Source organism: Strongylocentrotus purpuratus, unplaced genomic scaffold (genome assembly GCF_000002235.5).
Source record: "Strongylocentrotus purpuratus isolate Spur 01 unplaced genomic scaffold, Spur_5.0 spur5_scaffold_15, whole genome shotgun sequence".
NCBI classification, from domain to species: domain Eukaryota; kingdom Metazoa; phylum Echinodermata; class Echinoidea; order Camarodonta; family Strongylocentrotidae; genus Strongylocentrotus; species Strongylocentrotus purpuratus.
Genome location: NW_022145600.1, coordinates 34,597,650 through 34,624,871, shown reverse-complemented (window position 1 = coordinate 34,624,871; position 27,222 = coordinate 34,597,650). Strand labels below are relative to the sequence as shown.

The following is a 27,222-nucleotide window of genomic DNA, read 5'->3' as shown; positions in this document are numbered from 1 at the left end:
CTTCCTTAGCTACTGAGATGAAATAAGTGTTAAAATAATATCCTTTAGCCACTTGTACTTATCAGTGTATTGGCTGATAATGAAGTTGATATAGCCACATGAACGAGGGCTAACGACCCTAATTATCCTTGGGTAAATGAACTTAATTAACACACCAATTAATCACACTACAGACCAAACGCTTGGTTCGCGGTGAAATGGGGTGATAGTCGGCAAGGTTAAGTTGAGGCTAAATATTAACCCTCTGATAACCGCATTCAACCATTACAACTCTTTATCTGCATGGTGTACTTGCCTACGGTATGAAAGACTTAACTTTCTAGTATACCGCTAGCAATTAACTTCTTTCAGTTTATTATTATTGTTATAATAGAATTGCACTTCAACCTCTTTTCTTTTATGATTAAGAAACAAAAGAGCATATTATAAATACCCAAACTTTTCTAACACTGAAACTGAGTTTTAAAAGCGAGTATTTTAAAGTCAGAGACAATTTTGTTATTCTGTAAGAGAAATTAGATGTTCGTTCAAACAGTCATGAAAGAAAACAGACTTTGGGTTGGAAAGATAATTAGTTAATTTTGAAAATCTGCAGCGAGTATTCAAAATGGCAATTTAATGACGAGAACTCTTGGAAGTACCGCTGTAGCCAAAATCATAAAATTAAATATTTTGTTATTAAAATCTTGATCTCAATTCATCATCCAAGGGTTTAATCTATTTTATTCACAAGCTGACAGGGTTATGTATGATGTGTTATCCGGATTATTGTTGATAATCCATTTGCTTGGATAACTATAACTGTTCTTTGCGGACAATAGACATTCTTCTTCTCCTTTTCTTCCTTTTTTCTTTTCCTTCTTCTTCCTTCTATTCTTATTCTTCTCCTTCTTTTTCTTCCCCTCCTCTTTCTCCTCCTCTTATTCTTTTTCTCCTTGCGTTCATATTATTGCAGTTGTTTTGACTAAAACACGTTGTTTATACTAGTAGAAAAAAAACAGAACAAATGTGAAAGTTTAGACAACTTGAAATCTTCCCCTCTCCCTAAAAAAAGTAAGAAGGTAACACATAAAGTAAATATTGTGAAAAACTAGGAGCTTGAAGTAGTTAACACTATTTCCATATACTCTTGCCTTCCCAGAGCTTCTCTTACCTGTATCCCAATCGTCGACTATGTATTAACTTTCCCAAATGAAATATAATCAAGCGGAATACTGCACAAGGGTCAGACTGCTTACCTTATAATCATGTATACTGAAAAAACAATCAAATGTTTTATATCCAAATTATCGTTGAAATAGCAGGTGATTAATTTCCACGTTTAGGAGCTTGTTTTTTATAAAACAAACTGCTTTTCCTCATTAACAAGTGTTTTACATGATTATACTTGTTAATCACCCGGCATACAGCAGTTATCGTTTACTGTTGACATTGGCTTCTTAAATAGCTAGATATGAATGGTTTTTTAATTGTATAAATAGGGGCGATTCGATACTATTAAAATCACATTTCTGCTACGAGTATGATCAGGTCATCTAGCATCTATTCATCAGCTACAAAGATGGGGACTCTTTCATTAGCCGTCGTGTTTCTGGCTGCTGCCATTATTCAAGGTAAGATTCAGACTATATTCATGCTGTGGTGAGGAAATCCGGTCTTTAAAGGAGAATCTAACCTTAATAGCATATTACTCTAAAAACAATAAAAAGAATAGTGAAGATTTAAATGAAATCGGACTGAAATAAGCAAGTAATGAATTTTCGACAGTTATATCACTATACGTATGAGCAATTCGAATTGGCTAAATCAGTAATTTCCCTGTGACGTATTCCTGAATCTTTCCCATTCACCTCAATACACAAAATATCCAAAATGTCAATTTTTCTAAATTGCAGACTCATGAGGGGCTTTTTTTTTCCTTTAAAGAACCTATACCATGCTAATCATAACATAGTTTGATAAGTGCCCCATACGAAAAAAAGGCGCTTAGAAGAAAATAGAAAAATTAATTATATTTTTGTACACGGCAAATGAGAGTTTTCCGTGACTTCGTAACAATCCATTGACCAAATTGCCAATTTGAGATTCGCATAGATTTAGCAACAAAGGTCGGATTGCCATTTAAAATTCATATCACTTCACTTGGAGTTGAATCCATTCTATTATCTAAATGGAATCGATTATGAGCACACTGGTATGACTTACTCTTTTAAGAGTGGATTCCACTTTTTTAAGCGTGAAGTCATCCTTGAAGTAACTTCTCTATAAAAATCATGGGTTTCCACCCCTGTACGTTTAATATATGCCATTTATCCCTCCCCTCGTAGTCTCAAACCAATAAGCTTGTAATTATATTCAGGGTGAGTCAAATATTGTTAACATACAATTAGTGTTACTAACTAATAATAGGCCTACTTTAGGACGAATATTTTAGGCTATATTCCAGAGTCGCATCCTATGAATTTGTATGTTGTATTGGTGTTTGTTTGTTTTTAGGAAAACTTAATACACCTGGTGCATATTATGGTTTTTACAAAACCAAAGTATATTGAAAAAATTAAATGAATCTGGTAAATTTCAAAAGATCACTCTTGGATACTTCAAAAGGAATTTATTCACGATCGTCACTTCGACAGAGACATAATGCTTCTTTGTATTTTTTCCCAGCGTGTCAAGCTGACTCCGTACAGTACGATGACTTAGACCGGTTATACTACGGCGATGGTTCTCCAGTATGTCATCATACTAAACCAGAGAGCCCTGATGCCATCGTTATTAGATACTGGCTCTATACAAATAACAACAAGTACAGTGCACAGGAATTGGAAAGAAACGACGCTAGCTCCATCACCGACTCCAACTTTCAGGTATGTTTGTTACCATGGATACTTGCTTGCGGTAATATAATGGTCTGTTTCAAGTTTCAAGTTTTAACTTAATTTGTTCCACATTTTACCAAAAATTAAAACATACATATAAAATAAAGATTATACAATACATGTAGTATATATTAAAGGTACTATGTCCCATTTGCAGGCCAAAAAATTGAAAAGGTTAAATTCCAACGGCATTTGAAAGATAATATTAATTTAGAACTTCCCTAAAAAAAGGGGGACTTGAAAATGTCTTTAAGTGGGAAAATAATGACTAGTAGTTGTCAAATCGACTTAAGAGCTATAGAGCCAGTAAGTAATAGTCTAATTTTCAGACCGTTGTACCGAATGGTCGTATGTTTTATGCTGCGCAAATATTCATTCAGTTTAATTTTGGCCATTACAAGAAGTGGGTTATTAATGTAGACAAATGCTCATGTACCCTTTAAAGCTCATGTTATGTATTTTATTACCAAAGAAGAAAGCGCCAGTCAGTCACTCAATAGTGTCTGTTAGTGAAGTCTAGCAAGTAAACAGGTTTCCTTACATAATTTGAATATTAGGACACTGCTAATGTTTAAATTTCACAGATAGGACATTACATGACGTATTCATAATTCCTGCAAAGTTCTACAGAATTTGATGTTGTCTGCAAGAGGGACATAGTATCTTTAACACGTCTCAAGGATTCTTAATTCATATGATAGATTAAGAAGAATTTGAGGACTATATTAAAAAGCAATGCTTGTACATTTTACTTCTTCTTTCGGAACCGCAGAGGTCAGCATTTTTTCCGAGAAGATCGTTTCTGCTCTTGCACCAATCGCATTCCAGCACTACTTAAAAGCCTCGAGAGAGGGCCGGCGGGCTCCTAGAAAACTATTTCCCCTTTTTTTAATTTTAATTTTAATTTTTGAATGGTATCGAATAATGTTTGGCCGCATGTTCATTTGAGATACTGCGGAGATATTATCAGCTCATGGGCATGTTACACAGATGAAAGTATTATTTTCAATCGGGCAAACAAAATGTATTCAAGACCTCACTCTGACAGTGATTATTCTAAAATGCACAAAGTGGGACGTGTCCATGCATGTGTAAAAGGTTTGTTAATATTTGGAGGTCATTTTGTACTAGTGTTATCTCCGAAGTGGCTTATTTAGAACCTGATTTTAAGTCTTTTCCCAGCTACTACCAAATGTTATGCCTCCATTTTCCTACCAAGGCAAATTTTGAATGGTATCTGTCCATCATTTTATTTTTGGTTCGTTTAAAAATATGTTATCATTAGGAAATCACTTTATGTCAATCAATATGCCGCAAGGCTCCCTTGTAAAGCTGAGCAGCATTACTTTGCCAAAATATCTTAGTAGATGGACGGGAAGTGCTGATTGAGGTTAAAATTAAAAATTAAAAAATCCAAGTTTTATATAACCGTATTCAATGAGAACCATTAACGATAGATATCCATTGAACAAAAGGATGAATACGGCGTACCGACATAATCATCTTCAATTTTCGTAATGGACACAAATGGACCTATTGTATTTCTATCAATTTGAAAACTGACGGCTGAAATACAATGATGTATAAAAGGGTAATGTAATAGCTCAACTGACTACGGACAGGCTTGTACCGCTTGGAAATGGCAAATTTACCCGATCTGAATTTGATATGAACTGACTGTAGACGGGGTACAAATGAGATGGACGTATTGAGGACTGTTTATGAACAAACTAGGATCGTATTATAGACATTTTTTTACACATTTCACCCTGACCACAACCCATTTTACGATTCTCTAGGACGGTTCCAGAATGTAATAAGAACTAGTTTGGTGTGATGGGGGCTTAAGGTCGAATACCAATGACTTCGATATATCTTTATCTGATTCACGCTAATTTATGTTCCTTGTGCTTTTAAACAATTATATATGTAGTATATACTAATGTTTAATATTTTCATACTTAACTTAATGTTACATATGTTGACTGTTGACTATTTTTCAATTGACTCTTCAATTTTTAACTCTTGAATCTTGAATCTTGAGTCTTGAATCTTGAGTCTTGAATCTTTGATCTTGGGCCTTGAATCTTTGATCTGCATGGATCTTTAATCTTGGATCTTGAATCTTGGATTTTGGATCTTGGATCTTGAACTTTGAATGTTGAATCTTAAAATTATTAATTAACATGATCCAGGATTTTTTTACCGTGGGATCACAAAATGGCTATTGCTATGAATTAATTTAAGACCCCAAAATGTGTGAAATTTAACCAATACGAGCATACCAATTCAGCTCCATTTAAAAAAAAACTTGGTGACCGTTAATTATTTATTAAATTAAAAATAACAATACGTGGGCCGGCTGGTTATGCGTAATATAAGCAACACAAAAATGCCAACAAAAAACCCAACATCGGCATTGGCTGAAATACGACGTAAAAGGCGTTATTTTGTTTTTCCAACGGTTTTTTCAAATTTTTCAAAATATTTAATATTTGTGGTGGTACATATTAGAAATCGTTATATTTCAGCCGTCTCTGAACCGATTTTGCTAAAACAAAGATGATTTTGTCAATTAATTGTTATGTTCTTTCAAATTTGACACTCAGTTTTTCATTATCTCACAAAAAAAAAATTTTGTGTAGCGCCCTCTGCAACAGAACTCAACTATCCCTTTAACATTGAATCTTTAGGCAATACAATATGATATTGAAATTGTTCATGAAAGTCTTTGTGATCAATTTGAGTACGATTAATCTTTCTTTTTTATTAAAACCTTCCAGTCTAGTCGCGACACCAAGTTCATCATCCATGGCTACTCGAGCAACTACGAGAGATCTTGGGCTCAAGACATGAAGAACGCCCTCGTTGATAAGGTAATAGGGACTTTTCGATTTGCGTGGACGTGGACGTGTGACTTTCTTTTAAAGTAGTGTTTTCATCTTCTCTTGAGTTCTTTCTCTTACTTCACTACCGTCAGGCTAAATGTACAATCTATTGCCTCACTCTAAACCCCACGCATGTTTTTATTTTGATGACAAATGCAGCGATACAAAAATAAAGGCATCTGTCGCTTGTAAACAAAATAAGACGCCATTGTATATTCAGCTGCACACACCACGGTATGTTCGCCGTTTCAAGAGGGAACAAATGCCGTCCTTAATATCATTCCGGGGGTTTTTCAATTTGACAGTCTGGTTTCTGTGATTGTTGATTAACCCCTATCCTGTGTATTTACAAGCAAAAGATTTTAGTTATCAGAATCGGGTCATAATATCCCCTTTTGAATGGTTTGACATGCCATTACATTTATATACACTAAACTCATTATAATTTGACAAAATAATAGCTTTGCAATTATGTTCATTCTTCATGGGATGCCGTCTGCTTGGGCAGTATTGGTCAATTTAGTGACGTCATTAAAACATCGTTATTTTTCCGGCGAATCTCTCGTATATCCCAGCTGCTATGGAGGTGGTTGTATTTGTATTTTTATAAATCACCCGATATGTAGTTGACCTAAAAACGTGTACGATGGCCATCTGTTAGCTTACCGGTTTCTAGTGATACATTAGTTGACATATTTGTGATTTTCTTTGAATTTCACCTTTAAGGCACTGGCAGCCATGTGTGACGTCCTTTTAAGGTACTGGCAGTGCCTTACAAGGATGTCACACGTTATTAGCAGTCCACTTTCTCGTCGTCCAAATCGAAAAGTCCCTTATATCGCAGTCACGCCAACGAAAATGACATCACACCGACAATAGATCGACCACACATGTACATTACCATCTACTATCAAAATTCGGTCTGGTTGGAGCCGATGTGGATTCAGTTACGCGGTGTGACTGACATATAATTCCCTTTAAAAAAGAGAGAATTCGGTTCTAAAAAAATGGCAAAGGTGTAAGATGAATGGGTGTAAGACATTTCCTCCAGTACGTAACAATTTCTCTGTGGTCAATTCCTACACTAACCGCGGTCAGTTTCCTTCATTAACCGAAGTTCAAATTTCAACCATTAACCAAACACTACACCTAACATTAATCGTCATTGTAAACCTTATCTAAAGCCATATTGCAATTCCAGCCAATCAATATCTTGTACGACATAAAGCCCATAAAGCGTATACAGCATTTTCAAAGGTTCCACATTTGAAGGAAAAAATGTATTCTTCTTGGTTTTCGTTTGGTTGTGCTCCATTTAAGAAAAAAGTTAACAGTAAACCGCTTATCGATCATGACAATGTTAAAAATTCGAACAACAACCACATCACGTACCGCTCGGAGAAGGGGAAGGAGTGTAATTTAGTTGTTTGCCCCGGGCGCCAGAGTCCCTATAGATACGCCGTTGCTTTTCTGAATGCTGTCATGTTAAAAAATGTTATTATTTGCGAAATAATCCAAAAAACGGAGAATTATTGCAATAGATATCCCCCTTTTTATGCTGTGTTTCTATTTCTTTTTTTTCTTTTTTTCCTTGTTTTTTTTTTTTTTTTTTTAATTCTTTTTTTCTCTCTTTTTAATATGTCAAATTGTCTGTTGTTTGTTCCTCTCTCTCTCTGTTAGAACACGAACGTGATAATGGTTGACTGGGAAGAAGGAGCTGGTCGTTACAATTACGCTCAGAGTAGAGCTAATACTCGGGTAGTAGGTCTAGATATCGGTAAACTCATCGACGTACTGAAAGGCAAGGGAGCGTCTTATGGTAGCATGCACATCATCGGCCATAGTCTGGGGGCCCATACTGCCGGGTACGCTGGCGAGTCCGTGTCTGGCATTGGACGACTAACTGGTAATTTGTCAAAATTCACGCGATGATTAATCAATAGCTTCATACACCGTTGCCCATACAGTTGGATTAAAGATTGTGACAATGTGATTTGTTATTGATAAACATTTTCTCAATACTTTATTTACCAATCTCTTTGATTCTTTTGATTGATCAATATCGTCACAATCATTTCATGAAAGTTTCTTCGGGGCTGATAAGGCTATTTCGTTTGACATCATGCATCAACACAATTGTATTTAAACAAAAATGTATTAACATTGTTTGTTTGATTTAATTATTAAAAAAAGAAAGAATTTTTTTTTTTTTAAATAATTGAATAAAAAACTCCCAAACAGTACTCACAAATATTTGTTACCGCCAAACTAAATCCACACCGAATTTTTCAGAGCAACCTTAACATGGTTGAAATATTTCTGGTCACGTGAAGAGCTCTCAGCCAATCAAAAATCCAATACATTTTCGATGCAGGATATAATAATTACTACTAACACTATTACTATTTCTATTTGTATAACTTCTTCTTTTACGCTTACCATTACTTATAACTACTATTGCTATTACTCTTACTACCAATAAATATGACATAGTATACAAATATACACTGCCTTGAGAGGTTCTGGTTAAAACTATGCGCAAGAGGTGACTCCAAATGGTACTTTTAGAGTCACCGAGGCCCATAGTTTAACCAGTACCTCGAATAGAAGGCGTGGTATATTTGTTTTATATCCTGCGTCAAAAATGTATTAAAAAAAATAAAAAATAAAAAAATTGGGAAGAAAAAAATTTAGAACGAAAAAAATGTCAATTTTTTTCTAAAAAGATTTAAAATATTTTGTTTTCTATGAATTAAGATTTAAACCAAAAAAATGATTCAATTCAAAAAAAAAAAATTCACATTTTTTTTTTCAACTCCCAAATAGTAAACCAAAATAGTACTCTCATATAGTACTTTCTAAAAATAGGTCAAATATTTCTGGTCATGTGACGAGCTCTCAACCAATCAAAAGCCAACAAATTTTTGATGCAGGATATAAAATGTACCATTGTTTATTCATTATTGTTTACTTATTTGTATTGTTTCTCTGTTTGTCCGTTAATTTGTGTGTACATAGGATTGGATCCAGCAGGAGCCGAGTTTACTGGATATGGCAGCGAGTGTACCATCGATAAATCAGATGCAACCTTTGTCGATATCATACACACCGATGGAGAGTTTACAGGAGCTGGACTTCTTGATCAGGTACGAGGGGCGTTCAATACGTTCAAGCCCAAGTATCAAGGAGATTTTATTTGGTGAATCTCAGGCAAAGATACCCAATTCCTCAACTCAAATTAAATGAAATCGCAATTGAAGCGATTCAAACCAGATCAAATCCATTTAACTCAAATCAACTAAAAAAATCAAATGAGATTAAATAAAATATAATCGAGTCCAATCCAATCCAATCTAATCAACTCAAATCAAATCGAGACGAATCAAATCAAATTGAATAAAATCAAGACAAATGACATTTAATCAAATAAAATAAATTCAACTAAAAATTATTGGAATGGAATCAAATCAAATCACCTCAAATAAAATAAAATATTTCTTTTATTTGACGTTGCAGCTAGGACATCAGGATTTCTACCCAAACGGAGGGGAATCTCAGGCAGGATGTGAGGGTACAAGCGTTGCGGAAGGCTGTGATCACTCGAGGGCTTATTATTTCTTTACAGAGAGTATATCTTCTAGTTGTAACTTTTCACCCACCAAGAAATGTACTAATTGGAGCAGCTACCCCAACTGCGACAATTGTGGCACCTGTCCGGAGATGGGTTACGGTGCCTTGCAGAGTAAGGGCGAAGGAGCCTACTATCTCACGACAAATGACGAATCTCCATACTGCGAGTAGAGAAGGTCTATGAGCTTATGATCACACTGCAAATAGTAAATACTTTCTCACGACAAAAAGTAAATACTTTCTCTCGACAAATAGTAAATATTGTTTCACGACAAATAGTAAATACTATTTCACGACACGTAAATTTTAAAAATAGTTCACTATAAATAGAAAATATCTAAACTATAAGTAAAGCAGGTCCACGAACTAACTATCACACTACAAAAAGGAAATACTATTTCACGTCAAATACACAATTCTTTTTCAAGACAAATATTATATATCACAGTAAAAATAGAAGATACTAGTTCACTACAAATAGAAAATATCTAAACTGTAAGCAAAGCGGGTCCATAAACCTACTATCACACAACAAAAAGAAAATACTATTTCACAACAAATATAAATATCCATTCTGTTAGTAAATCCAGAATGAGAGATCCTAAACGTTGCAATGCATTCAAAAAAAGCGCTCCGACACAAATTCTTGAATCCTATACTTTATTTATTGAGAAATAAATTCACGATAGAATTATGAAAAATCATTGAAAACTCCGTGAATGTCTGGGAAGCAGGACAATGAAAAAGATACTAAATAGTATGAAGAAATGAGATTATATTTCATGTTATAAATCTTTGAAAGCAAAATAAACTAGAGGAAGATAGAAATATTTAAGGGTTTTGATCAATTTTGATAAGCTCTTTTAAAAGTCACGTATCAACCAAAATTTAAAAACAAATCCCTTTTTAGTGGGTGATTGGATGATATACAACATGAGAAAACCAAAACCATTTCAAAATGGTTAAAAAATATATTGTACTTTTTTTTTTTTTTTTCGTCTAGCTTTTTAATTTTTTTTTGTGATAAGGCTGGTTAAAGACTTTTCTCAGATATTTCATCTAATTGCCTATTTCCTTGAATTGCTTTGATGTTTAATGTAGTTTCTTCAGAAAGATTTGAATTTATTGGAATAATTTTTAATTGACGCTAATAAAAACAATAATGGTGCGCATTCGATTATGTCTCGGCTAATATTATTATAAAGTTGTAGAATTTTGTATATGCTAATTGTTTGTATATGAGCATTGATATGGGAGATGTTTCGTTGTATGCAATATGTTGTTGATTTGTTGTTAGAAATGTCATCCATTGCCGTTTCCACAATCTTTGTGCTCTGATGTTTTATTGTTCAACTCTCTCTATCTCTCTCTCTCTCTCTCTCTCTTACACACACACACACACACACTTTTTTTTTTTTTTTTAACAATTTTGTTTTATTTCTCCAGATGTGTAATACAAACCATGACATACAATTGAATAAAATAAACGTGTTCAATATTGATGCTTTTACATAAACATAATTAAACACAAACTTATTTGCAGTATAATATAACTTAACAACAAAGTAAACGTATAAGTACCTAAACATAATATGTCAATTGTAAATGTTATTTACTTATATATTACAAAAAAAAACAAATCTGGAGATAATTTTACTGAAACAATCCTGCCCCCTCCCTGCCCCCTACATCACACAGACATACTCACCCTCTATCACACAAACATACTCACCCACTCACACACATACTCACCCACCCACCCACCCACCCCCCCCCCCCACACACACACACACAGTACTCACTCAGTGGATGTCTGCCAACATTCTCAACTTAAGAAAAATATACTAAATAAGTTATCCAGGCCGCAAAATCGAGTTACGCTTTTAACAAGCTTACGCTTTTAACACACACACACGCACACACACACGCACACACACAACAAACACACACATACCCAAACACATGTACATACATTTATACATGCATACATACATGCACGCACATGCCAAATTTGACAACCATAAAGTAAAAGAATTGGACATATATTTCGAAATACTGACAGCTGCAAACTGTAGGTTTTATTATAATAAACTCCGAAATAAGACGACACACTTTCAAGTAGTAACATAAAGATTGAGTATTTCGTCAGGAAGATGTGAACTCTTTATTTTGAGTCCCATTAGGGGCGTCGCTAGACCTTTTTTAGTGGGGGGGGGGGTGTAGAGGCCAACGATTACCGACAAAACAAGCCCCCAATTACCGACAAAATTAAATGTCCCAATATTTACAAATTTAACCCTATATACCCGGGGCCGAAGGCTAAATTGTTTTTCCTACGGACTATCTATATAGTACTTGCGTATGCGCAAATGGTCATTTTCCTCGACGACATAAATATACGAATTATTTCGTCAATTTAGTCAGCATAATAGCTATATACATGTATTTTAATGCAGGCGCGGAGCTAGGATCTCATTTTAGGGAGGGGCGGTAGTGAGCAGGCGAATCACTCAAAGAGTGCGCGAAGCGCGCTCATTAGGGGGTGTTGGGTGATAGGCCTACCGCGCGAAGCGCGGAAGCTTAGACGTTTCCTTAAATTATTAGGAAAAGAAGACGATTTATTGTACCGTTTCGACTGTTAACCCTTGTCTGTATGAATTTTCCCGCCCCTCCCGCGCAAAGCGCGAAAGCTTTGGCGTTTCATTAAATTATTATAAAAAGAAGACGATTTGCTGTACCGTTCTCGACTGTAAATCCTTGTCTGAATTCAGTCCCCCCCCCCCCCCCCCCGACCCCCCAATATACCGATAATATACCAAAATGTGTGACCGACAAATAAAGTTATGAGAGCGTTGTGTGACACAAAGCTCGTGCGACACATTTGGCTTCATGTTCAATATTTACCTTATGACAGGTTCCCTAACCTAAAACCGGAACCAAATTACCAGAACCCTACCCCTATCTCTGCAACCTATGTCTTTATTTACCCCTAAACCATATTGAAACCCAAACTATTTTTGTTTAATTACTTTTTATCATTGGTAACGACACAAAGCCCCGGGGAAATTGTCACTGAAGCAAATACTCGATCACGTTTATAGGCAGACCTACCTTCCATCTGTAAAATAGTTGTTTTTGTGACTGTGTGTGCATTAGCCTTTATATGACAAATATGTAACAATTACATTTTTATTTCATTCATATATTGTTCCAGTGAATTTGATATTTCTATAAACAAAATCTATATGTGGGGAAAAAAAATTAATGGTTGCAAACTTGTATCCAAAATAATGACTTTGAACCTCTCCAGGAGTTGCAAATTTAAGGATTTTAAACTTTTTTCTGGCGTCAAACGCAAAATGGTTGTGCAAGGAAACTGGATGCAGTGTGTACGAAAGTTTTAGCTCTTTTTACACACGCATATGGTATACTTGTAAGGGCTTTGAACCAAAAGAAACTGAGCCAAGCCACAACATTTTGGTGAGATTGTCACGAACCGAGATGACATCCCATCAAGAGGTCAAGGCTGGTTGGAAAATAAAACATCACAGCGCAAAGAATTTGGATACGGCAATGGATGGAATTCCTAACAACAAATAAACAACAAATTGCATACAACAAAACATTTCCAATAGCAACTTTCATTTACAAACAATTAGCATATACTGAAAAAACGACAACTTTTAACATGATATTAACAGAGACATAATAGAATGTGCACCATATTTGTTTTTATTAGCGTCAATTAAAATTATTCAAATGAATTCAAATCTTTCTAAACAAACTACTTTAAACATCAAAGCAAATCAAAGGAAAAGGCAATTAGATGAAATAACCGAGAAAAGTTTTTAACTTCATCACAAAAATGAAATTAAAAAGCTAGACGAAAACAAAAACAAATGTACAATATATGCGCCAATTTTAAATGGCTCTGGTTTCTGATATTGTGAATCATCCACTAACTACAGATTTCTTTTTAAATTTTGCGGGCAACACAAAGTTTCGATGCTTGCTTTTGTGACGGATAAGTTCTTTAACTCAGATCTGCCCTAAAACAGCGACAACCCATTGTCTGTTTGTCAATAACTCCAGTTTTCCACAAAGCTATAGGTTTTCATTATTTTCTTATGTTGTGTGTACTAACCAATTTAGTGTTTAATGCAACATGAGCAATTTTAAGTATTGTTATCATTATCATTATTTGTTACTATTATTGTTATTATAACTATAACTATAATTATTATTATCATTATTATCAATATTACTATTATTTTTAATTCTGAAATTGAACTCTTTGTCTGTTTGATTTGTTATATTTAAAAGTCCCTCATTGGTTGATATGTGACTTTTAAAATGGCCTATCAAAAGTGATCAAAACCCTTAAAGTGTGCGCATATTTCTATATTCTGATAATTTATTTTACTTTCAAAGATATGTAACATGTGATATAATCTCTTCTATTTGTACTATTTAGTCTTATTTTCATTGGCCTGCTTCCCATACGCTGAAGGAGGTTTCAATGGTTGTACACACTTCTATCGTGAATTTATTAGTAGTAGTATATTATTCCCAAATTGTGTCGGTGCGCTTTCTCTCTTCTTCAATGCATTGCAACGCTCTGGACCTCTCATTCCGGATTTACTAACAGAATAGATATTTTATATTTGCAGTAAGATAATATTTTTTGTTTGTTTGGTGATGTTAAGCTCATGCACCTTCTTTATTTGCAGTATGGAGATTTGTTATTTGTCGTGAGATAGTAGGCTCCTTGGCCCTTACTCTTCAAGGCACCGTAACCCATCTCCGGACAGGTGCCACAATTGTTGCAGTTGGGGTAGCTGCTCCAATTAGTACATTTCTTGGTAGGTGAGAAGTTACAACTAGAATATATACTCTCTGTAAAGAAATAATATGCCCTCGAGTGATCACAGCCTTCCGCAACGCTTGTACCCTCACATCCTGGCTGGGATTCTCCTCCGTTTGGGTAGAAATCCTGGTGTCCTAGCTGCAACGTTAAAGAAATGAAATATTCGATTTTATTTGTGGTGTTTTGATTCGATTTCATTCCAATCATTTTGAGTTGAACTAATTGGACTTGATTTTATTCAATTCATTTCTTTATTCTTGATTTGATTCGTTTTCATTTGATTTGAATTTATTAGATTGGATAGGATTGGACTCGATTAGATCAGATTTTTTTTTTTAATTATTTTTTCTTTTACTTGATTTGATTATATTTGATTTTAATTTCATCTCATTTGAACTTTTATTTGATTCGAGTTAAATTTGCATTTTGAAATACAATGAATAAACTGGGCTTTTAGTAAATATATTTTTCGAGTTCGTTGTGTTTATCGGTCGCGTAACTCACGGACTAATCAACTAACATGTCTCTGAGTTACATGGGTCCATTCACTGAAGGTATATTGGTGTAATGGGAAGGGGGTGATGGCACGCGAATATTTATAGCGTAGGATGGCAAGTAAATATTTAAATGATGATCTGAACAAGGGAAATCACGTTGCTCGAATCGAATTTCCGTTTCATTGGTTGTTCGGATGCTCACACTTAGTCATAATGCCAACATTAACCCGTAATCCAAAAAAACCCTATATAACCTGAACCTTTACCCAAATTCACATACGTTCTACTAAAATTAGGTTGGTGATCAACACAGAATTAGTATTATAACAAGTTCATGAATTATTATTAGGTTTTATAAATACCGCTCCTTATCTAGTTGTGTGTGTGTGGGGGGGGGGGGGGTGGCTGTCAGATCTTCTTTTTCACTTTCCTTTCCCCTCTCACCTTTTCATATTTCCGTGTTTGCTTGTTTTTTTTTTTTTTCGCTTATTGCGTCATTCGATGGGGGCACATATCACCTCGCCCCCACGTGGCTACGCATTTTGTATTTTACGTTGGGTGGTCAATATAGCCCCACTTTGAAGGAACAGGTGACGTAATTAATAATAATAATAATAATAATTGGATTTATATAGCGCCTTTTCCAAAGGTTACAAGGCGCTGCTCTCCTAGACTTATGTCAAGATTTAAGTTTAGCAGCAACACTTCTTAGGTATTACAGCAGCCGTTCAAAATGAAGTACATGGGGCTTTAAAAAAAATCACTATGTCAATGGATGTTGTTCAGCAAATTGCAGTCATCTTGTGGAGGTGTCATGGTCGAGTGGATACGTCACCGGACTGTCGATCACAAGTTCCGCGGTTCGAGTCCCGCCATTGCGCGAGACATTGATCTACATTTGCCACTCTCCACCCAGGTGTTAAATGGGTACCAGGTAAAATGCGAACGACAATGTAGTATGCGTAGCAATTTGAGCCTAGTAGCTCTTGCTGGAATGCTCCCTAGATACATACATTGTGTGCGGGAAAGCCAGAATCCGATGACCGGGGTAATACAATATCTGTAAAGCGCTTAGAAACTCGGACATTACCGATGTTTTAAGCTCTATATAAGCAGAAATATTGTCATTATTATTATCTTGTCACATGTAATGGAAAGATGAAATATTAATAAGACATAATTACATAATTAAATACAATCTCCTTGATACTTGGGCTTGAACATATTGAACGCCCCTCGTACCTGATCAAGAAGTCCAGCTCCTGTAAACTCTCCATCGGTGTGTATGATATCGACAAAGGTTGCATCTGATTTATCGATGGTACACACGCTGCCATATCCAGTAAACTCGGGTCCTGCTGGATCCAATCCTATGTACACATAAATTAAACAAAAAGACAAACAATGTTAATAATATTGAATAAACAATGGTACACTCTTCGCCATATGTATTAGTATATAGCAATAGCAATATTAATAGCAATATTTATAGTAGGAGCAACACAAATAATTATATTATTATTAATAATAATGACTAGTAGTAGCAATTACTAGTAGCAGAAATTACTATTAATAGTAATTACAAGTAATAATAATTACAAGTAATAGTAATTACTAGTAATATTACTAGTAATAGTATAGTATTAATGACTGCTTTGAGAGAAATAGTTGTTTTTATACGCTCTCGGGAAGGTTACAATTGGGCTATTGCCCTCGGCACGCCTCGGGCGATAGCACAATTATACCCTTCCCTTGAGCGTATAAAAACAACTATTTCTCTCAAAGCAGTCATTAATACAGGAATAGTTAAAGTTTATGAATGCAATTTCGACCAATCAGAAGGCTGGATTTCTTAAGTGAGGTATATAATAATTACTAGTAATAGTAATTACTAGTAATATAAATTACTATTAATAATAGTAGTAAAACAGATATTGATATGATAGTAGATGTAATAGTAAAAGTAATAATAAAGGTAATAATTATAAGTATGGTGATAGTAATAGTAGTATTAATTGTAATTATAATAGTAGTAAATAGCAGTCGTAATTATCAAAATATCATGTTTCCCATTCCTATATTCACCATGATGCACACAGTGCATCATGCGTTGTATGAACAATTTACATAATCATTATCACTATTACAATAAGTTCTCATAATTCTTAACTTCAAATGCATTATCCATATCTGTATCATTAGCTAATGATTATTACGCTAATCAATTAGTTTCTTAAACTGAGACATAGTTCTAATTTTTCTCTATTGTTGATGAATATTAGGTTCAGATCTATCCCTACAAGCTTCCATTTTCTTTACAATATCAATCATCCTTTTTTACACCTTGATTCTTCATCCTTTAGCAGCCAACATCAAATTCGGTAGAATAATGCAATAATTATGACTATGTCGTACACTGTTGGTCATAAAGGTGGAATAATTATTTTGACCCCAAGTTATTGAATGATTTTGACAATGATTTATTCGTAATAGATCTAAATGATAGTATACATTCTCAGATTGTATTGAATAATCATTTGCGAGTGTTTGTTTTGCGTGACTGCTAAAGCCTGTGTATGTGCTACTATAAGGGACTTTTAGATTTGCACGTCGACAGCTTTGACTGCAACGTGTGACGTCATTTTAAGGCACTGCGCATGCGTCACGTCGTCTCAGTCGGCGATCGAGAATGCGTCAACCTTGATTTTCCTAAATCTAGTACAGTACTCGTATATGCCGCGTGCGCTTAAAATATACAGTTCCTCAGGTAGACAAAAGAACATCCCTTCCCTGCTATTATGTAAAAATGTGTAGAACAGGTGTCACATGCATATTCACCTGTTCTACACATGTTTACATATTTGCATTGAAGGATGTTCTACCACAGCAATAGGCCATTTTCGTAATGTAATCGAATTTAATACATAAGTCTTTGTGAAGTGCCTCAATACAAAAGATTTCATTCACCTGATAAGAATAATCGTAATTCCTATAGACGGAATCCGAACTTCATACATTAATTGTTGCCAGGTAGGACAAACATTATGGCTTGACCTATACCTAGCGACATTTAATATATGCAGTTTGCATTCTGACTATTGAAATACTATTATTCTTACTATAATACTATTAGACTTATGCCCTAAATTTGGTTACATTACGAAAATGGCCTATTGTTGAGGGTAAAATGAGGAACTGTATATTGTGGCCTCTTTCTTTGTCCGTCATGTTCATAGTGTTACTTCCTGCATGCATGTATATCGTCGAGTGCAATCTAAAAGATTTCTAATTGTAGTCAACATGGGCAGTTGAGTACGTTGACACGCATGATCAGTCGGCGTTCGTCGTGTTCTCGTCCACTCAATCTAAAAGTCCCTATTCTAACCAACTAGGTGACCTACGCCCTTAAGTAATAACTGACAGTAATGAGGATTAATGCCTCACAAAAGGGCACTAATATAGCTGATCGACACGGTTTTTATTATGGGGCCTCACAGTAACGAGGCCATTGCTTAGCCACTGAATCATGAATGTACGCAGCGGGGGCTAGGGTACGTCACCGCCCCAAAAAATAAAATAACAAACAAAGAAAATGCAGTAACTTATCAATAATTCATTGCATTTTCCCCCGGTCTCCAACAGGAAAAATTCCTCTGTAGGGCCATACATTATGGTTCAATGCATGCCCACGTAGACGATTTGGTTATGTTGGGGCGTGGCAAATTGCATTGAATTATTTACTTGCTAAACTCCACTGTCAGACACTATTGAGTGACTGGCTTTTTTCTTCATTGGTAATAACATACATAAAATGAGCTAAAGGGTACATGAGCATTTGTCTACATCAATAACCCACTTCTTGTAATAGCCAAAGTTAAACTGATTGAATCTTTGCGCAGCATAAAACGTACGACCATTCGGTACAATGGTCTGAAAATCAGACTATTACTTACTGGCTCTATAGCTCTTTAGTCGATTAAACAACTAATAGTCACAAGGCACAATCGATACCCGCTTCATGAGATGATTGAGGATAATAATGGGATGATCGGTACAGCAGAATCGAAAAATAGCAATGAAAACAGACATACTAAAGCTTTCATCTCACCCTCATTGGAGTAATCAAATTCGGATTTAATCTGATGAGGGTAAGACGAAAAGCTTTAGTTTGTCTGTTTCCGTTGGTATAATAATAAGAAAGATAATGATAATAATGATAATAATAATAATAATAATAATAACATAATTAGTTTCAACATTGATAATCAACCCATCATAAGAAAATGATATTACACTCTTAGAATTCTGTTTTTTCTTCCCCCATTCGGTTAATATTTTGCCCATTACGAAGTAATCATTCTATATTTTGACCCTATATGGACAATATAATGTCGAGTTGGGAAAACATAATTAACCTCGTACTTGTGTCTACATGACCACGGGGACAATATAGTTTTAAACACCAGCCCGTGGAACAACAATCCACTGTTGCCTATAAAGTTGATATGCATTTTTGTCAACCTCTATTCATGAAATGATTATGACAATATGATTTATTCGTGTAAATTTGAACCCAATTTTCATGAAAATGGACCCCGAAGGTGTTAAATGAGCACCATTGGGTGCAAATTTCACTCCTTAAAGGGAGTACAATCATAACCTTGGGGTGCAAATTTACACCTTACACAAAATTACTCCCTACATTGGGGAGTAAATTTACTCCCTGAGGGGTGTCACTTATGTGACAAGCAGTTACTCCCTATAGGGAGTCAATTTACACCTATACGTTTCTCTTTGTGTGGGCAACAGTGTATAAACAGTGTATAAACTATTGATTAATCATCGCGCGAATTTAGACAACTTACCAGTTAGTCGTCCAATGCCAGACACGGACTCGCCAGCGTAACCGGCAGTATGGGCCCCCAGACTATGGCCGATCATGTGCATGCTGCCATAAGACGCTCCCTTGCTTTTCAGCACGCCGATGAGTTTACCGATATCTAGACCTACTACCCGAGTATTAGCTCTACTCTGAGCGTAATTGTAACGACCTGCTCCTTCTTCCCAGTCAACCATTATCACATTCGTGTTCTAAGACAGAGAGAAAGAAAAGAACGACTGGCAAATTGGCATATTAGAAAAGAAAGAAACAAAGAATGTATTCATAAAAAACAAGCAAACAATAAATTAAACAATAAAAGAAACAGAAAAAGGGGGATATCTATAGCAATAATTCTCTGTTGTTTTGGGTTATTTCGCAAATGATAAATTTCCTAGCATCACAGCATTTAGAAATGCAGAGGCATATCTATATAGGGATTCTGTCGAACTAGATAATGGTTGGCTGTTATTGCAATAAGGTTTTAGATTAGGTTTACGATTACGAATAAGTTAGGTAAAGTGTTTGGTTCATGGTTGAAGTTTGGATTTCGGTTAATGACGAAAACTGTCTGAAGTTAGTATAGGAATTGACCGCGGAGAAATGGTTACCGGAGCAAGTGTCATTCAACCAACCCGTCTTTAATACACCTTGCCAATTTTTTTAAGAACCGAATTCTCTCTTTTTTAAAGGGAATTATATGTCAGTCACACCGCCAAACTGAATCCACACCGGCTCCAACCAGACCGAATTTTGGTCGTAAATGGTAATGTACATGTTTGGTCGATCTGTTTTGTTGATGTGAGTATGATATTACCTTATCAACGAGGGCGTTCTTCATCGATTGAGCCCAAGATCTCTTGTAGTTGCTCGAGTAGCCATGGATGATGAACTTGGTGTCGCGACTAGACTGGAAAATTCGAATTAAAAGAAAAATTAATCATACTCAAATTGATCGCACAGACTTTCAAGAAATCACCTCATGTGAACCTATAATATCATATCGTATCGCCTACAGATTCAATATAAAGATGACGTAATATGTGATTGTAAAGTTCACTCATTTCACGAGGTGACGCACAAGACTTAAGGTTGGTCTTTGCGATCATGGAACTCAAGAATTTTAAGATTCAAGGTCCAAGAATCAAGATCCAAGACCCAAAATCTAAAATTCAATATCCAAGAACCAAGAGCAAAGAACCAAGATCTAAGATCCAACACTCAAAATCCAAGATTCAAGATCCAGGATCCAAGATTGAAGGTCCAAGGTCCAAGATCCAAGAGCCCAGATCCAAGATTCAAGTTTCCAAATTCAATAGTTCAGATCCAATATTCATTATCCAAGTTCAATGAAACTCACTATAGTTATGTACAAAATACCAAATAAAATGTAAAGTTTCATGCCAAACGGCATTCGTTAAATATGACAAAATAAAGAGCATATACTGCATGAATAATAGTTTAAAGGGACAAGGAACATAAATGAGCATGAATCGGATAAGGTTCAAACAAATTAATGGGTATTCGACCTCTGGAATGTAGTAAGTAATTTTCATTAATGTTTAAATTGCATGTATATCAACGTTGGGTGGACGAGATTGGTAATTAACAGGGCATGATTGGGTGACGTCAAAATGTTGTTTGTTTGTTTTTTAAGTACACCAAAGTGTATAATTTCTACAATTTTTTCCTATGAATCCGTAAGGGGAAAATATTAGGAAAGTTGAAATGGATTTGATTTGCAGGCTACTCTCTAGTAATTTCTGGGATAGGATTAAAGAACATGGAGAAGGTAGAGTTGACTGCCCTGACATAGAGGGAGCTCTAACGGTTCAATCTATTTAAAACATCAAGCATCGAAACAACATGTTTATATTTCATCACATCGCTCAAAGTCGAGCAGAATTCTAAGATTGTGTCATGTTCCATAGATACCTCGGTCACGGCCGACACCAAACTGACTGATTCGTAGCCATTCGGGGTAATGTAATTTAGTTCGGTAAGTTTTCGGTCTCGTGTTTGTCTCGTTGGTGCGACGGAGGTATACTGTGTTTGAATATTTTCAATATATATTCAAATTTATGCACGTTTAATTAGCAATGGGCTATTCAATTCCCCTGTTAAATAATACTGTATTCAAATTGCATATAATTGTACATATATAAATATATATATAGAGAGAGAGAGAGGGGGGGGGTAATAAAAGAAGCTCGTAGGTAGGGATGGTGGAGGGGGGGGGGGTGTCGAGAGGAAATAAAGAAGTTACAGTAAGAGAGAGACGTAGAGAAGATTGAATATAGAGAGGGGGATATAGAGAGAAAATAGAGAAGACAGTACGGAGCCCGGGAAGGGACATGGGAAAAATATTTTTTATCTCATTAAAATAAGATAAATATCTCATTAAAACGACATATATCTCATTATAATGAAATAATTATCTCATTAAAACTAATTGGCGAATTTGTGCACCGTACGCGTATCATACCAAGCAGCTATAACTAGCTACGACTTCGACTTTGCACATTATTTTGGTCATGGCGCTGATAAGAGCAATGTGATCGTTTTGCTGCCGATTAAAATACTAAGCTTTATTAATGATAATCAGACCTTTGCACTGCCTGAATTTGTCTCAATCAAATGTGATTGAGTCTTGACGGTTGACACACTTATTATAAAGTCTGATACTACTCTAGTTGGATGTATCCCCCCCCCCCCCCACTCAGTGTTATTTAGGGTACGCGTATGCATGTTCCCTCCTTTTGAAAACACCCCCTAAATCCGGTGTGTAAAGTCAATACGGGCCGGATTTTTGTGTATTACGAGCCGGACTTTGGTGCATGAAAAGTACCCCTTTTCCGGACATTTTGGGAGCACGCATGCGGTCCCTCCGACCCCGGAGTGGGTGTGTATCAAAGGCGCACTCTTAATCCTTGTTTGAATTAAGTTCCCCCTCCCGCGCGATCGAACCGCGGAAGCTTCGACGTTTCATTAAATTATTAGAGAAAAAAATGCATAGTTCATTGTACCGTTCTCTATTCTTAATCCCTGTTTGAATTCAGTTTCCCCTCACGCGCGAAGCGCGGAGCTTTGACGTTTCATTAAATTATTAGAGAAAGGAGACTATTCGTTGTACCGTTCTCAACTCTTAATAATGTCTGAATTTTCAAAAACGTTTCTTTATCTGCTCCTTTTTCTTCCTACGTCCTCTTACTTTTTTCTCTTCTCTCTCTCTCTCTCTCTCTCTCTCTCTCTCTCTCTCTCTCTCTTTATGGCCGGCGTTGGGGGGGGGGGTGGGGGCGACCGCTCCCTGGCTACGCGCCTGATGTCAACTGTCAAGACTCAAGTACATTTGATTGAGACAAATTCAGCCAGTGAAAAGGTCTTAATGATAAAGCTTAGTGTTTTAATCGGCAGCAAAAGGATCACATACTGACATAGCACTTACCTTTCCACACGTATATACGTCAAAGCCATATGACCATGTGGATGTGCAAAATCGAAGTCGTAGCTATCAGCTATATAGCTTGGTATAGGCCTACAAATTCGCCAATTTAGAATTATCTCGTTTTAATGAGATAAATATGTCGTTTTAATGAGAAAATTATCTTATTAAAATGAGATATTATCTCGTTTTAATGAGATAAAAACTATTTTTCACATGTCCCTTCCCGGGCTCCGTAAGACAGAGATATTGACTTGAAACAAAAGAAGATAGAGAGAGATAGGTAGAGAGGAAATAAAAGATCGTAGATAGAGAGAGTGAGATGTACAGAGAAAATAGAGAGGAAATAAAAGATCGTAGATAGAGAGAGTGAGATGTAGAGAGAAAATAGAGAAGATAAAGTAAAAGATTAATATCGCAATGATGTATGATGGTAACAAACATACCTGAAAGTTGGATTTCGTGATGGAACTAGAGTCTTTTCTCTTCAGTTCCTGTGCACTGTTCTTGTTTTGTTTTGTATAGAGCCAGTATCTAATAACGATGGCACTTGGGCTCTCTGGTTTAAGATGATGACATGCCGGAGAACCACTGCCGTAGTATAACCGGTCAAGGTCATCGTACTGTACGGACTCAGCTTGACACCCTGGGAAAAAAATACAAAGAATCGTCATGACTCTGTCGAAGTGACGATCGTGAATACACTTTCATACAAGACTGATCTTTCAAAATCTACAAGATTTAATTTAATTTTGTCATTATACTTTGCTTTTGTAAAAAATATATATTTACCCACCATGCGTATGAAGTTTTCCTAATGAATCCAACACAAATACAAAATACAAGTTCCTACGATGAGACTCTCGATTATTAGGCCTATACTTATTTAGTAAGTAGCGCTAATGTATGTAAACAATATTTGAAGCACCCTGACAAGCACAGTGGTTTAACACATACGCCTAGATGAGAGGGGGAATTGCATGCTCTCTATTAAACGTACAAGGGTGTAACCCCTTGATATTTATTGAGAAGTCACTAAAGAGTCTTAAAGAGCAATACTCATGAATTCCACCTAGATTATGGACTGGATTAACTACAAATGTAGTTATATCAATCTTAAAGGGCAATCAAACCGTTGTTGCTAAATGTATGAGAATCTCAATTTGGTCAATGAATGTTAATACGAAGTCACGGACAACTATCCTGTTTGTCGTGTACAAAAATATCGTTATTTTCTGTTTTTCTTCCAAGCGCCTTCTTCCTATTGGGTACTAGAAGAAATATGTCATGATTAGCATGCTATGGTATTATAAGTCCTCTAAAGAAAAGACCTTCGTGAGTCTTATTTTGTGTGTTGAAATAAATGGGAAAGTTCTCCAGTACTACGTCAAATGAAAATTACTGATTTAGCCAATTCTGATTACCCAAACGATTACAACTTTAGAAATTTCATAACTTTCTCATTTTAGTCCGATTTTCATTTAAGTCCTTAATATTCTGCTTTTCTGATTTTTCTTTTAGTTAAGATTCTCCTTTGATAAAGTGGATTTCCTCACCACAGCATGAATAGAGTATGAATCTTACCTTGAATAATGGCAGCAGCCAGAAACACGACGGCTAATGAAAGGCTCCCCATCTTTGTAGCTGATGAATAGATGCTAGATGACCTGATCCTACTCGTAGCAATAATGTGATTTTAATCACAAATCACCCCTATTTATACAATTAAAAACCGTGATATCTAGCCTTATGTAAACAGCCAATGGCAACAGTTGACGATGACTGCTGTTTCCAGGGTGATTAATTAAAGATTATAATCATGCCTGTAAACTACTTGTCAATGAGGATAAGCAGTTTGTTTTAAATTTGATATGTTATTTAGAAAGACAAACAAACTCCTAAACGTGGAAATTAATTACCTTGCATTTTAACGATAATTCGGATATAAAAGCATTTGATTGTTTTTCAATATACATGATTATATGGTTAGCGGTTTGACCCTTGAGCAGTATATCGCTAGATAAATATTGGAATTTGAAAATGAATATGAAGTCGACGATAAGGAAACAGTTAAGATAAGCCCTGGGAAGGCTGGCATCTGTGGCAATGGTTTTGAATTATTCAAGCTCCTAGTTTTCAACAATCTTTACGTTTTGTGCTACCATTGACTTCTATTTAACGGAGAGAGAGAAGAAGACTTTCAGTTGTCAAAACTTTCAATTTTTTTAAAGAATAAAACTTGAACGATTTAGTACCAAAAAAAGCAATAAGATAAACACAAATGCCATAATTTAGACATAAGAATAGGAAGAATAAGAGAAGGAGAAGGAGGAGGAGAATAAAGAGAATAAAATGAAAAAGAAAACGAAGAAGAAGAAGAAAAAAAAAAAGAAAAGAAAAAAAGAAGAAGAAGAAGAAGAAGAAGAAGAAGAAGAAGAAGAAGAAGAAGAAGAAGAAGAAAAGGAAGGGGAAGGAGAAGAAAGAACGAAGAAGAAGAGGTAGAAAAAAACCGAATGAGAAGAGGTAGAACAACAAAAAGAAGAGAATGTCCATTGTCAACAAAAAAAACAGTTGGAGTTGTCTATTAAAGCAAAGGCAATATCAACAGTAAGATGGTGCTTTACATCACTTTTGTTTGCTTATACATAATCATGAAAGCACATAATACTAAATCATGTCAGCGCGTGGATAAAATAGATTTAACCCTTAGGTGGTATTTTGAAATCAAGATTTGAATAAAATATACTTTCATTCTATAGTTTTGACTGACATTTTGGCTATAATGAGACTTCGAAAAGATTTCATCATTAAAACGCTATTATAAATATTTGCTGCAGATTTCAAATTAACCAACAATCTTTCTTCCCTATAAGTTTGTTTTTAATAATGACTAATTGAGCTATCAATCAATTTCTCTTACAGAATAACAAAGTTGTCTCTGACTTGAAAAGTTTGGATGTTTATAAAACTCTTTTGTTAATTAATCATAAAAGAAAAGAAATGCTTAAGTGTAATTCTTTTATAACAATGATGATAAGCTCAAATTAATTGTATGCTAGCGGTATAGTAGAAAATTAAGTATTTCCATTCCATTGGCAAGTACACCATGCAGCTAAACAATTGTAATGATTAAATGCGGTAATCAGAGGGTTAATATATAGCCTCAACTTGACCTTGCAGACTATCACCCCATTTTCACTGTGAACCAAGCATATGGTCTGTAGTGTGATTAATTGGTGCAGGTTACCGAGGGTCATTAGCTCTCGTTAATGTGGCTATTAAATCCATAATCATACCATACATTAATTAGTGCAAGTGGCTGAAGGATATTTAAATATTCAAACACTTATTTTCTTCCAAGTAACTATGGAAGATGAATTTATGTATCGTACCTGGCTTGATAGAGAAGACTCAAAACTTCCAAGGAATTGGTAAAGAAAGAGGGCTCCAAAGTCTTGGAAAGTTTATAACTTTTTATTACTGAGAAGGGAAGAGATTTCTTGTATTTATTTTAAAGTTTGATTTCAAAATTACATGTAGGTCAAAGCTTTGACCAACAAAGAAATACTTGTTGGCAAACTACGTGCATGCGAATGGCCTGGCGATGCGGACTGTCGATCACAAGATCCGCGGTTCGAGTCCCGCCGCGGCACTAATGTCCTTTGGCAAAACATTGATCTACATTTGCCACACTCAACCCAGGTGATGTAAATGGGTACCTGCCAGGAATTAATTCCTTGACATGCTGAAGCGCTCTATAAACGGCAGCTAGGCAGGGGTAATAATAAATGCGCCACGGAATAGAATTATCTAGATAGACGGCGCTATATAAATTGCCTATTATTATTATTGTTATTAATATCAATACAGCATGCCTCGGACCTCTGGCTGGGACTAAAAGATATGAATGCTATCCAAAGAATACCAACGGAACTTCATGTACGTTCGTATTTTTTCACGTACAATTGAATTTCTCGAAAATAATATCGCTAGTGATATTCGTTTGTCTCGCAATGTATGGTCAACAAGCTAGATCTAAAAGATCACGACGTTTCTTGCGCCGCTGCAACACTTCGTCAGGTGATAAAATATAGTTGCTGTTGGTCAGTGGCGTACGCAAGATTTTTTCAAGGGTTTTTT

The 27,222-nt window shown here is 35.5% G+C and overlaps 2 protein-coding genes across 2 annotated transcripts; one reads left to right on the top strand and one right to left on the bottom strand.

Annotated features, from left to right (window-relative positions):
* Positions 1-1,561: 1,561 nt before the first annotated feature.
* LOC575750 (inactive pancreatic lipase-related protein 1) lies at positions 1,562-9,678 on the top strand. The gene is made up of 6 exons (XM_776127.5): positions 1,562-1,613; positions 2,668-2,867; positions 5,663-5,755; positions 7,448-7,673; positions 8,786-8,913; positions 9,284-9,678. Exons 1-6 carry the CDS (start codon positions 1,562-1,564, stop codon positions 9,566-9,568), a joined length of 984 nt encoding a protein of 327 aa, XP_781220.4. The 3' UTR covers positions 9,569-9,678.
* A 3,413-nt stretch (positions 9,679-13,091) lies between these two features.
* Positions 13,092-24,772, bottom strand: LOC100890297 (pancreatic triacylglycerol lipase). The gene is made up of 6 exons (XM_030986304.1): positions 24,667-24,772; positions 23,529-23,728; positions 20,458-20,550; positions 19,627-19,852; positions 16,004-16,131; positions 13,092-14,402 (listed from the first exon to the last, which is right to left on the bottom strand). The coding sequence occupies exons 1-6, from the start codon at positions 24,716-24,718 to the stop codon at positions 14,118-14,120; spliced, it is 984 nt and encodes a 327-aa protein (XP_030842164.1). The 5' UTR covers positions 24,719-24,772; the 3' UTR covers positions 13,092-14,117.
* Positions 24,773-27,222: the final 2,450 nt, after the last annotated feature.

What these genes read in the sequence shown, in the direction of transcription:
- LOC575750 (XM_776127.5), top strand. Translation starts at nt 1,562, where the DNA reads ATGGGGACTCTTTCATTAGCCGTCGTGTTTCTGGCTGCTGCCATTATT. An exon ending in GGCTGCTGCCATTATTCAAG is followed by an intron (nt 1,614 to 2,667) that starts GTAAGATTCAGA and finishes ATTTTTTCCCAG; the next exon opens with CGTGTCAAGCTGACTCCGTA. An exon ending in GAGCTGGACTTCTTGATCAG is followed by an intron (nt 8,914 to 9,283) that starts GTACGAGGGGCG and finishes TTGACGTTGCAG; the next exon opens with CTAGGACATCAGGATTTCTA.
- LOC100890297 (XM_030986304.1), bottom strand. Translation starts at nt 24,718, where the DNA reads ATGGGGAGCCTTTCATTAGCCGTCGTGTTTCTGGCTGCTGCCATTATT. An exon ending in AGAACGCCCTCGTTGATAAG is followed by an intron (nt 19,853 to 20,457) that starts GTAATATCATAC and finishes TCTCTGTCTTAG; the next exon opens with AACACGAATGTGATAATGGT. An exon ending in TGGCATTGGACGACTAACTG is followed by an intron (nt 16,132 to 19,626) that starts GTAAGTTGTCTA and finishes ATGTGTACATAG; the next exon opens with GATTGGATCCAGCAGGACCC.